Here is a 12173-nt window from a genome sequence, read left to right as displayed (position 1 = left end):
GGAGAGAGGGGATGTGGGGAGGGGAGAGGGGGAAGGAGGGAGGGAGAGGGGGGAGAGGGTGAGGGGCGTAGAGAGTGAGGGAGGGGGATGGAGGGAGGGAAGGGGAGGGAGGGAGTGGGGAGGGGGGAAGGGAGAGGGGATGGGGTGGGGAGAGGGTGAGGGAGAGAGGGGATGGGGATGGGAGGAGAGGGAGGGGGGAGGGAGAGGGGATGAAGTGGAAGAGGGAGCTGGGGAGAGGGGGTGGGGTAAGGAGTGGGTGAGGGAAAGAGTGAGGGGAGGGTGGATGAGTGAGGGGAAGCAGGGGGAGTCGGAGGGGGGAGTGGAGGGTGAGGAGGCGAGGAGCGAAAGGGGAGGGGGATGTGAGGGGAAGTAGGGTGAGCGGGGTGGAGTGAGGGGTATGTTGGTGAGGGGAGGGCGGTCACCGTGTCCCCCTCCCCCGGGGGTCTGGGTTCTGGGGTTGCCGTCTAACGGGCCGCTTGCCCACAGGACCGGGTGCGGAGGAGCGTGGAGCAGAAAGTGAAGGCGCAGAAGCAGCAGAAGATAATAATAATAATAATAATATATTTATTTTATATAGCGCCTTAACACATGCACAAAGCGCTTTACAAATACAATTAACATAGAAACAAACAGACAAACAGACAAACTATCCTGACGGAAAAGCGGCGAATAATCAACGCCAGCGTCCTCTCACGTCAGGGTCCGGCAGTAGACATTAAAGAACACAAGACACACAGATACAATTTTTTACACAAAACAGCCATCACAGTGATTGCTCTAGGCATACTCTCACTGTGATGGAAGGCAAAGTCTTATCTCCTCCTCGTTCTTCTCCCGTGGCGCCACGAGGCGATCGAGGCTCCCAACCCCTTGAAGCCCCCACCGGGCGATGGAAAGTCCCAGGGCCGAGCCGAGCAGGCCGATGAAAGTTCTGAGCCCCCACCGGGCGATGGAAAATGCCGCGGCCGAGCCACGCAGGGCGATGAGAGTCCTGAGCCCCCACCGGGCGATGTAAAGTGCTGCGGCCGAGCCACGCAGGGTGATGAAGGGCCTGCGGGCGGGTTGATCGTGCCTCGTGCTTCGGGGCGGTCGAAGCTGCTGCGGCTGGAGCTCCCAAAAGCCGGTCGCCAGCCAGGGACCTGCGAACTCCAGATGTTGCGGTCTGCAGGGCCCAACGGCCGAAGCCTCCGAGATGGTAAGTCCAGGCCCTGCGACCGGAGTCTTCGAGGTCGATCCCAGCTGGAGGCCGCCGACTCCACGATGCTAGGCCGTTGCGCGAACGGAGATACGACACGGTAAAGGTCGCATCTCCGTTGAGGAGGAGATTTAAAAAAAAGGTTTCCCCCAACCCCCCCACCACCCCCCTACATACACAGAATTAAAAATAAAACAAAACGTACATTTAACATCAACATTGACTAAAAAACACAAAAAAAAACCGGAGAGACTGCCGGTGAGCCGCAGCTGCAGAACACAGCCACGCCCCTTGATGGCGGCTCCCACCCCTTCCCTCCCTCCCTCAGCCCTCACCCGCTTCCACACGTAACCCCGTACGCAGCTCCCCTCCTCCCGCCACCCCCTGCCCTGTACCCGGGAGCTTGTACGTTCTCCCCGTGACCGCGTGGGGTTTCTCCGTGTGCTCCCCCCCCCCCCCACACACACACCCCAGAGACGAGTGGATTAATCGGCCCTCTGTAAATACCCCCCCTATTAGGAGAGGATGAGAGTGTGGGATATCACAGAAGGAGTGTGTGAACGGGTGATCGATGGGCGATGTGGACACGATGGGCCGAAGGGCCTGTTTCCATGTTGTATCTCCAAACCTAAACCAGGGTCGGCACAGTGGCGCAGCGGGTAGTGTTGCTGCCTCACAGCACCAAAGACCCAGGTTCAATCCTGACTACGGGTGCTGTCAGTACGGAGTTTGTACCTGTGACCCAGTGGGGTTTCTCCGGGTGCTCCGGTTTCCAACCTGCAGGTTTGTAGGTTAATTTTTTTTCGGTAAAATTGCAAATTGTCCCTAGTACGTAGGATAGAATTATTGTACAGGGTGATCGCTGGTCGACACGGACACGGTGGGCCGAATGGCCTGTTTCTGTGCTGTGTCTCTACAACCAAATACTATAAACGAAACATAAAAAGACACAAGGACATAAACTAACTCAGCGGCTCAGGCACAAACTCCGGAGAACATGGATAACTGTGTTCTCCACAGATGCTGCCTGACCCGCCGAGTTACTCCAGCACTGTGTGAAACGTCACCTATCCATGTTCACCACGGATGCTGAGTGACCCGCTGAGTTATCTAGCACTCTGCCAAAAATCACCTATCCATGTTATCCAGAGATGCTGCCCGACCCGCTGAGTTACTCCAGCTCTCTGAAACGTCATCTATCCATGTTCTCCACAGATGCTGCCTGACCCGCTGAGTTACTCCAGCACTCTGTGCTTCTTTTTCCTTTTGTAAAACCAGTATCAACGGATCCTTGTGTCTGCTGTTTGAAGAGATCTCTGTACGGAGACGCGGAGAGAACTCAAACACGGGTTATTTTTAAAGACTTTATTAAACGTCAAGTTAAAGGTGTAGAGTTACAAACGTGAGCGGAGCCACAGCGGGTGATGTGCGCGCCAGCGGGTCGCAGACTGGAGCCTGCGATGTTGTAATGAGGTGTTGCATTTTGTGACGTCGAACAAGGGCAGGACCCACACAGTGAACGGTAGTCCTCTGGGGAGTGTTGTAGAGCAGAGGGGTCGAGGAGTTCAGGGGCATGGTTCCTTGAAGGCCGAGTCGCAGGTAGATAAGGCGGTCAAAAATGCTTTTGGCACATTGGCCTTCATCAGTCAGAGTATTGAGGATGGAAGTTGGGAGGTCATGTTGCAGTTTGGGGATTAAATGGGAGCCGCTCAGCGCCGACCTGTTGTCCACCGGGCTTCTGCCCCACAGCCCCTGAGCCACGCTCCTGACACCGGTCCCGGGACCCGACCCTTTTACACACCCGGAGCGGAACCGGAGCAGATTATCAGCCACTGCTCTCCATCCCAAGTCCCGAAGAAAGTATAAAGTTTCTCCGTGAATTTATTCCCAGTGAAGGTGTGGAGATGGGACTTGGTGGCTGCGTCGTAAAATGAAACTGTCCCGGACTCGTAACTGAGATAAACTCCCACCCTCCCATGGAAGGGACGGGCGGGGAGATGGGATCGAGGGGAGGTGATTGCAACAAACTCGTCACCCCACCGCCAGATGCTCCAGACTCCAGTCTCCGGGATCAGTGTGACCTCTACCTTCCTCTCCACAGACTCTGTGGCGACTCCCAGACTCCAGCCCTCACTCCCCGCCACCTCCACCTCCCAGTAATGTCTCCCCGATGTGAATCCCTCCGATCCCAGCACACACAGCCGGTCTGTAAACCTCTTCCCGGTGTCAGGGAGACTCGTCCGTGTCCCGGTCCATCTCACCCGCTTCCGATCGTCAGACACCTCGAGCACCGGATGCGCTGTTTCCACATCCAGGGTGACGGAGACTGGGGGGAGAAGCAGAGAATCAGAGAGTCCCCGGGGGATCGGGGGGAGACTCGGGCAGTGCGGCCCCGGGACCGGGGGAGAGGCCGCTCAGGCACAGGTGGGCGGACAACAGAGAGGTTTCCCGGGGTTGCAGCCCAGGTACGTCGGGTGGGCAGGATAAACCTTTCCCAACGTGGTGGAGTTGCACTTGTGCAGAGGGGAGAGAAGCAGATGCGGACAGACAGATGTGGAGACGCCTTCAGATGGAGCATAAGGAGCCGTTAGGCGGGAGGATGAAGCGGACTGGATTAGCGAGGAAAGGAGGGGACCGCGTGGGACTGTTGGTGCAGGAAGAGGAGTTACAGTTTAGTTTATTGTCGCATGTACTGACGAGGTACAGTGACAAGATTTTGTTGAGTGCTAACCAGTCAGTAGAAACACAATACATGATTACAATCAATAAGTTTACAGATACATGATGTGGGAATATTTTTTAGTGCAAGGTAAAGCCAGCAAGGTGCGATCAAGGATAATCCGAGGGCCACCAAAGTGGAAGATAGTAGTTTAGCACTGCTCTCTGGTTGTGGTAGGATGATTCAGTTGCCTGATAACAGCTGGGAAGAAACTGTCTCTGAATCTGGAGGTGTGTGTTTTCACACTTCTGTACCTCTTTCCTGATGGGAGAGGGAGAAGAGAGAGTGGCCAGGGTGCGACTCGTGCTTGATTATGCTGCTGGCCTTGCCGAGGCAGCGGGAGGTGTAAATGGAGTCAATGGCAGGATTGCGGGAGAGCAGGGAGGAGAGTCTGGGAAGGGAATGACGGACTGCGCTTCCTGTAAATTGGCATCAGGACCGCGCGCAACTCCACCAACATCCAACAGCAGGGACAACACTCAATCAGCTGGATGGAGACTCCGTGGGGATCTGTTGCCACGGGGTTTACGCTACTGATTTCAAACCCCGTGTCTGGATAGACCTGGCCGAGCGGAGGAAACAGTTGGGGAAAACATTGCAATGAATAACAATAGACAATAGGTGCAGGAGTAGGCCATTCGGCCCTTCGAGCCAGCACCACCATCCAATCAGTACCCCGTTCCAGCCTTCTCCCAATACCCATTAACTCCGCTATCCTTAAGAGCTCTATCTAGCTCTCTCTTGAATGCATTCAGAGAACTGGTCTCCACTGCCTTCTGAGAGAGAAAATTCCACAGCTTTACAACTCTCTGATTGAGAAAGTTTTTCCTCATCTCCGATTTAAATGGCCTACCCCTTATTCTTAAACTGTTGCCCCTAGTTCTGGACTCCCCCAACATTGGGAAAATGTTTGCTGCCTCTAACGTGTCCAACCCCTTAATAATCTTATATGTTTCGATAAGATCCCCTCTCATCCTTTTAAATTCCAGTGTAACAACGTTCAGCACATCAGCCCCACTCTGTTCATTAACCCCCACCCCCCTTCCTACATCTCCATCGTTTCAAATGCATGTGATCCAATCTCTACATGTCCTCAATCTCCCCCCTGGCTGACCTACAGGGAATCAGGAGGGCGAGAGGGAGCAATGAAGGATCCTTGGCGAGTCGGATTGAAGATAATTCCAAGGCATGTTATCCAGATATTAAACGCAAGCGGTTAACTGTTGGATAAAGGAGATAATTCAAGCCTGGAACAAGAGTAAGTTGAGTCCCATTTCCAATATTAAATATGCCCTTTACATGCAATGAATTAGGGGCTAGTGGAATCAAGGGATATGGGGAGAAGGCAGGCACGGGTTATTGATTGTGGCTGATCAACCATGATCACAATGAATGGCGGTGCCGGCTCGAAGGGCCGAATGGCCACCACCTGCACCTATTTTCTATGTTTCTAATACTTACAGATCATGAACATTTATTTATGTTTTACCTCTTTTAACGGAATCAGTCTTTTCTCTCAACACCGTGTTGAACAAAAATGGGTCATCGAACTTTCCAACGTCCAGGGCACCGGCTGCTACTGAGAGCGACTTGTTATCATCACTTATCCTGCATGAATTACACACCTGGTTATAAGACCCGCATCAACGATTTCTGAGTTAATTACCAAAACAGTGCAGAGTCTCACCTCCTCTTCTGATGAGTTTCCTCCTGAAATATAAAAGATCAGAAAGATATGAAATCAGAAAGATCAATTAATTTACACTGAGCGTCCACATCGTGACAGCAGGAATTTCAGCCAATTGTTACAATGTGCCGACAGATCCCAGTTCTTAATGCTGATGTGGGGCCGCCAGCAGTCCAGTATGAAGTATTAATTGTAGGTAAAAGTATATTTAATAATGGACTTTAGTAGACAATAGGTGCAGGAGTCGGCTGTTCGGTATTACTAGGCTGATGGAGATCCAGCATTGCCCCTTCATGCACCCCTGATTACTCTTGCTCCATGTAGGTCATCAATGGAGGAACCATATCGTCTCTACCGTCAGTCTGACCCGAAAGGTCTCAACCCGAAACGTCACCTATTTCATCCCTCCATAAATGCTGCCTGTCCCGCTGAGTTACTCCAGCATTATGTGTCTACACTGGCCACTGAATTGGAATCTGACCAGGAAGATAAATGGGGAATGCAATGGAGGCATGGCGTGGAACTCAACTGGGGGGAATGTGCTGGGCGCCAAGTGGGAAGGGTTAGGGGAAATTGGGCATTCATTTTGTAATTGTGCCCTTACACTGAATCAAAGTGAAACTGTAACCCCCTACCTTCAGAAATATCAAACTGTCCGCTCCTGTAGCTTTAAGAGTTTCTCTTGAATAGAGTTTATCTCCTCTTGAATCGCTCGTAGATTATCCTCCATTGGATTTAGAATGCTCTCCTCATCTTCCCGGAGATCCTTGAGAAAGAGCCGCTCTTTCTCATTGAGAATCTGGCGCAGTTCAGCAAATACCGATTTGATGTAGGTCAACAGGTTCTGTGACTGTTTCTGTCAAATGAAAGGTGAAGGTCAACATTATCGAGCCTGGAATCTAAGACAATAGCACAAGATCAGAGAAGGGAACTGGAAACCTTACCCGGACTCCAGAAATCTTCTCTTTCTGTTGCTGCTCCATTTCCTCCATCGCTGATTTATTTTTTGTGAGAATCTCCAAGGAAGTTTTAATCTGCTCCTGGGATTGAGATTCAGAATCCGTCAGTGAAAGAATTAGACCAGACGGAACCAATGAACCGTGGACACTGAACTACACATGAAGAAATGTTTACAAACATCCATAAACTGTTGAAGATCTCATCGTGTCAGGAAACGTGGAAAGCAGTGACGGTATCGGTCAAAGTCAACGTGGAATTATGAAGGGGAAATTATGCTTGACTAATCTTCTGGATTTTTTTGAGGATGTAACAAGTAGAATGGATAAACTAGAGCCAGTGGATGTGGTGTAGCTGGACTTTCAAAAAGCCTTTGACAAGGTCCCACATAAGAGATTAGTGTTCACAATTACAACACATGGTATTGTGGGTACAGTGTTTACATGGATAGAGAACTGGTTGGCAGACAGGAAGCAAAGTGTACAAATTAATGGGTCCTTTTCAGAATGGCAGGCAGTGACTAGTGGGGTGCCGCAGGGTTCGGTGCTGCGACCCCAGTTATTTACAATATAAATTAACGATTTAGATGAGTCAATTAAATGTAACATCTCTACGTTTGCCGATGACACAAAGTTTGGTGGGAGTGTGAGTTGCGAGGAGGATGCTATGAGGCTGCGGCGTTACTTGAACAGGTTGGGTGAGTGGGCAGATGCACGACAGATGCAGTATAATTTTCATAAATGTGAGGTTATCCACTTTGGTGGCAAGAACAGGAAGGCAGATTATTATCTGAATGGTGTTAGATTAGGAGAAAGGGAAGTGCAACGAGACCTGGGTGTGCTTGTACATCACTCACTGAAGGTAAGCATGCAGGTATAGCAGGCAGTGATGAAAGGCAATGGTATGTTGGCCTTCATTGCGAGAGGATTTGATTTTAGGAGCAAGGGGTTAAGACTGCAGTTGTAGAGGGCCCTGGTGAGACCGCACCTGGAGTATTGTGTGCAATTTTGGTGTTTTAATTCGAGGAAGGACATTATGGGTTTTGAGGGAGTGCAGTGTTGGTTCACCAGGTTAATTCACGGGATGGCGGAACAGGGGTATGATGAAAGAGTAGGTCGATTGGACTTGTGTTTGCTGGAATTTAGAAGAATGAGAGCGGATCATAGAAACATATAAATTTCTTGGAGGATTGGACAGGATAGATGTCGGAAATTTTTCCCGATGTTGGGGGAGTCCAGAACCAGGGCAACAGTTTAAGAATAAGGGGTCGGCCATTTAGGACTGAGATGAGGAAAAACCTTTTCACCCAGAGAGTTGTGAATCTGTAGAATTCTCTGTCACAGAAGGCAGTGGAGGCCAACTCACTGGATGTTTTCAAGAGAGAGTTAGATCAAATTTTAGGGCGAAGGGAATCAAGGGATGTGGGGGAAAAGCAGGAACGGGGTACTGATTTTAGATGATTCGCCATGATCATATTGAATGGCGGTGCTGGCTCGACGGTCCGAATGGCCTACTCTTGTACCTATTTTTCTATGTTGCTCTGTTCTACGTATCAGCAGAGAGCCCCGGCTCTCTCACCTGCAAGGACTGCTGGAGTCCCTGCATGGACGTGAGGGAGAAGGTATAGGGACAGGTGTTTCATCTCCAGCGGTGGCTGGGGCAAGTACCAGGGGAAGCGCTGGTGTGGGTGGGAGGCTGGGTGAACCGAACAGTCGCAAAGAGAGCGCGGTCCGCAAAAGGCTGAATGGAAAAATCATCAGCGAATGAAACTCTGTTTGCCTTTACCTTGTAGCTTTCAACAGCTTCTTGAATCGACATGAAACTGTGAGACTTGTGTTCCCGCGCAGCTACGCAACTCAGGCAGGCCAGTTTCTTGTCGGTTTCACAAAACAGCTTTAGTTCTTCCTGATGTTCCTCACAGTGAAGTTTACTTTCCTTCCCTTCCGTGTTCAGGCTCAGTGCTCGAGCTTTCTCAGTGATACTCGCCAAGGCCCGATTTACTTTGAGGCTGCGGTCTGCCAACTCCTCTCTACATTCCGGGCAGGAGTTTCTCCCCTCCTTGTCCCAACTCTGTGTGATACAGGAGAGGCAGAAGTTGTGCCCGCACTCCAGTGTCGCCGGATCGCTGAAGAAATCCAGGCAAATGGGACAAATCGCGTCTTCACTTAAACTCTGGATCTGGTGTTTCGAAGCCATTTTTAATTCCGACCATTTCCTGGTTCAAAACGCTTCCGCCTTCAGGAAGCTGAGGACCCGCACAGAACTGCAACTGTCAACTACACGCCCTGCAGTGCGCGGGGAATTGATTCTGTGCTGAATAATGTTGTTTTGCTGCCACTGATTACACACCAGCAAGAGGCTGGCAACACGTTAAACGAGTCTGAACGTGACAGGAACCGGGCGGGCGAGTGCCGGGCAGTCTAAGGAAAGGCAGAAACGAAATGGGAGATGTATTAAGTTAGCCCTACGTAGAGCGTGAAACGGTGGTTAAACATCAACTTAGAGCGACTGCTGGTAAAATAAAGTCTGCAATAAAATCAAAGACCTGGAGAGAGTGTTGTGTTGTGAGGTGACAGACGCGCGACAATCGCTGAGATTTGGTTGCATAACAAGCAGGAAAGAGAATACTCTGTTACTGCGTGCAACACATTCATCTTCTCGGTGAAAGTCGTCTTGATTTCCACTGGCCTTCCTGTGCAGAAGGTCCCTGACATTAACCCTGCGCGGCCCAGCTCTGATGTAAGACCCAGCTGTTCCTTATTGTGGACGGGTTCCACAATGGAAACGGTTTCCGCCTGCATGCCCTGTTAACCCCTCCAGCCCCGGAGAGCAGCACAGTGAGCCAGACCCACCACTCGCAGCCCAGCCCGACGTTGATCACCAGGGGCACTCAAGGAACCGCAGAATCTGCTTTACAGAAAATTGACACAAAGCGATGGGGTAACTCCACGGGCCAAGCAGCATCTCTGGGGAATTTGGGTTGACGAGGTTTCAGGTCAAGACCCTCTACAGAATGATTGTAGAAGGAGGTGCTGTGTTTGATAGATCACCGGATTCTGACAACAGAGTTTTATGTACCAAGGTATTTTATTACACTACCAAATAATGCACACAGAGCCATGTATCCGCGTACACACTGGCGTACCCCGAGTACACAGCAACGTGCGCCGCCGTGTAGTGACCTGTTGTCGATCTCCTGGCACCGTTTCCGACACGGTCCGAGGCCGGGGTTCTCTGCTGTTCTGGGAAGGCGCCCGACACGGTATTTTACGGTTCCTCGTCCATTCAGACCGTGCCATACTCCTTCACGTGAGGCAATCGGCTGCCCGTTAGGCGCACCGTTTCTGCACTACTCGCGGCAGGGGGGCGCAGGTGGTCCGCCCCGCTATTGCAGTGTTTCTGCTCAGCAAACTCAGTCATAACCTGAATTGTTTGGGAACATGTTCGAACATCTTCGCCCCGTTTGGAAACGTCTTCGAAACCATCGACTTGTTTCAGAAGGGATTGGAATGCTGTGCTGCAAAATGTGGCTGAAAACAGCATTTTAGATGACACGGTCTGTTTGACCCTTACACTAGAGGAGGGGTTAAAACAAAGCTGGAAGAGAGGTGATGCCCAGAAAAAAACCATGCAAGTGATAGGTGGATACAGGTGAGGGGGGGGGGGTGTTGATTATCAGATGGGCGGACAAAGGCCAGAAATGCTAAGGAGATTTAATAAATGCTCGTGAGATCAGCAGTGAACGTGCGCGTAATGTGAAGCCAGAGGCAAGGGTTATGTTGAAGGGGACAGGTTTGGGATTGTTAAGCAGCATAGTGGGAGACATGGGGGTGCATCGGTGGGGCATAAGGAAGATGGGGAGGGGGGGGTGAGAAAGGAAGAGAGGTCGTTGTTAATTGAATTAAACTTTATGAATTCAAACCTCACACCGTTGGGTTGTGAGGTGCCCAGGCGGAATATGAGCTGTTTTAGTTCAGAGATATAGCGAGGAAACAGGCCCTTCGGCCCATCGAGTCCGCATCGATCACCGCCCCCTGCATATTAACACTACCCTACACACGTTAGGGACGATTTACATTCATAACAAGCCGATTAAATTACAAACCTGCACGTATTTGGAGTGCGGGAGGAAACCGAATATCGCGGAGAAAACCCACGCAGGTCACGGGGAGAACGTACAAACACCGCACTGACAGGACCCGTAGACGGGATCGAACACGGGTCTCCGGCGCTGCAAGCGCTGTGAGGCGGCAACCCTACCGGTGCGCCGCCGTGCCGCCCTTAACTCCTGAGCTGAGGAGGTGTTGCTCCTCCAGTTTGCGCGAGGCCTCACTGTGGCGTCGGAGGAGGCCGAGGACACAAAATGTCACAGTATGGGAATGGGAAGGGGAGAGAAAATGGGAGCAACCGAGAGACCCCGCAGACCTTGGCGGAAAGGGAGCGTGTTCGGTAAAACCATCGCTCAGCTCTGCTTGATTGCGCAGATGTAAAGGTGGTCACATGGACAGCACCTAATTAAACATAACAGAGTCTCGTCCGGGAAGACCGCTTTAGCCGGTTGGCAGAGAGACATCGTATCGTTATCCGGGTGGTCGGGGAAAACTCCGGCTGTAATAACTGATGGTTGGTGTTCAATGAATGAAAGATTCTTGGGGCTGCTGGAATTCCCGGAAGCTCCTTATTTCTCCGCATGTCACAAGACACTTGGAAAACTGCTAACACGGAACAGCCGACACGGGATGCTGCCTGCACGGAGTTTGTCCGTTCCCCCTGTGATCGTGCGGGTTTCCTCCGGGTGCTCCGGTTTCCCTCCACCCTCCAAAGACGGAAAGGTTTGTCGGTTAATGGGCTTCTGTAACTTGTCTCTAGTGTGTTGGATAGAACTAGTGTACGGGGTGCTCGCTGATCGGCGCGGGCATGGTGGTCTGATGGGCCTGTTTCCGCGCTGCGTCTCTAAAACTATAAACTATACACTAAACATAAAAAGCCACAAGGGCACAAAGTGCTGGAGTAACTCAGCGGGTCAGGCCCCAACTCTGGAGATCATAGATATCTATGTTCTCCACAGATGCTGCCTGACCCGTTGTTACTCCAGCACTTTGTTTCCTTGTGTCATTTTATGTCCTTTTCTGTATCAACCAGTTTCTGTAGTTCTTTCTTCCTACATAAAAAGACAAAAGTTGTAATAGGAAGAGAGAAGAGGTGAACATTATCTTCTTGTATAGGAAAAAACCCTACAGATGCTGGTTTAACTGATGTCAGGGGAGGGGGCCGGAATCTGAAGAAGTGTATCGCCCCGAAACGTCACCCATTTCATCTCTACAGAGATGCTACCTGACCCGCTGAGTTACGCCAGCATTTTGTGCCTACCATTATCTTCTCGTTTCACACCTTCTGTCTTTTCATCTCTGGTCTTTGTCCAACTGTCTGTCCATCAACCTCCGCCCTCACCTTCATCCACCTATCACTCGTCAGGTTTTGTCCTGCCCCTCCTCTCTTCCAGATTCACACCCACCCACCCCCACCCCGCCACTCCTTTCAGTCTGAAGATGGGTCCCGACCCGAAACGTCACCTCGCCATGTTCTCCAGAGATGCTGCCCGACCCGCTGAGTTA

General features: G+C 51.2%; 1 protein-coding gene across 1 annotated transcript; it reads right to left on the bottom strand.

Moving 5' to 3' along the window:
* Positions 1-2587: 2587 nt before the first annotated feature.
* Positions 2588-9857, bottom strand: LOC144611210 (zinc-binding protein A33-like). Its single transcript, XM_078430259.1, has 5 exons — positions 9696-9857; positions 6254-6400; positions 5602-5624; positions 5404-5522; positions 2588-3521 (listed from the first exon to the last, which is right to left on the bottom strand). Exons 1-5 carry the CDS (start codon positions 9855-9857, stop codon positions 2989-2991), a joined length of 984 nt encoding a protein of 327 aa, XP_078286385.1. The 3' UTR covers positions 2588-2988.
* Positions 9858-12173: the final 2316 nt, after the last annotated feature.

Source organism: Rhinoraja longicauda, chromosome 39, assembly GCF_053455715.1.
Source record: "Rhinoraja longicauda isolate Sanriku21f chromosome 39, sRhiLon1.1, whole genome shotgun sequence".
Lineage (NCBI taxonomy): Eukaryota > Metazoa > Chordata > Chondrichthyes > Rajiformes > Arhynchobatidae > Rhinoraja > Rhinoraja longicauda.
Note: the sequence above shows the minus strand (reverse complement) of the source record. Positions and strands in the feature narration are given on the sequence as shown.

Coding starts and splice junctions, on each gene's coding strand:
- LOC144611210 (XM_078430259.1), bottom strand. CDS start 9,857: ATGGCACGGTCTGAATGGACGAGGAACCGTAAAATACCGTGTCGGGCG. Junction 6,401..9,695: donor TGTGTACTCGGGGTACGCCA/GTGTGTACGCGG, acceptor GAACTGCGCCAG/ATTCTCAATGAGAAAGAGCG. Junction 3,522..5,403: donor GACTGATTCCGTTAAAAGAG/GTAAAACATAAA, acceptor TTCTCCCCCCAG/TCTCCGTCACCCTGGATGTG.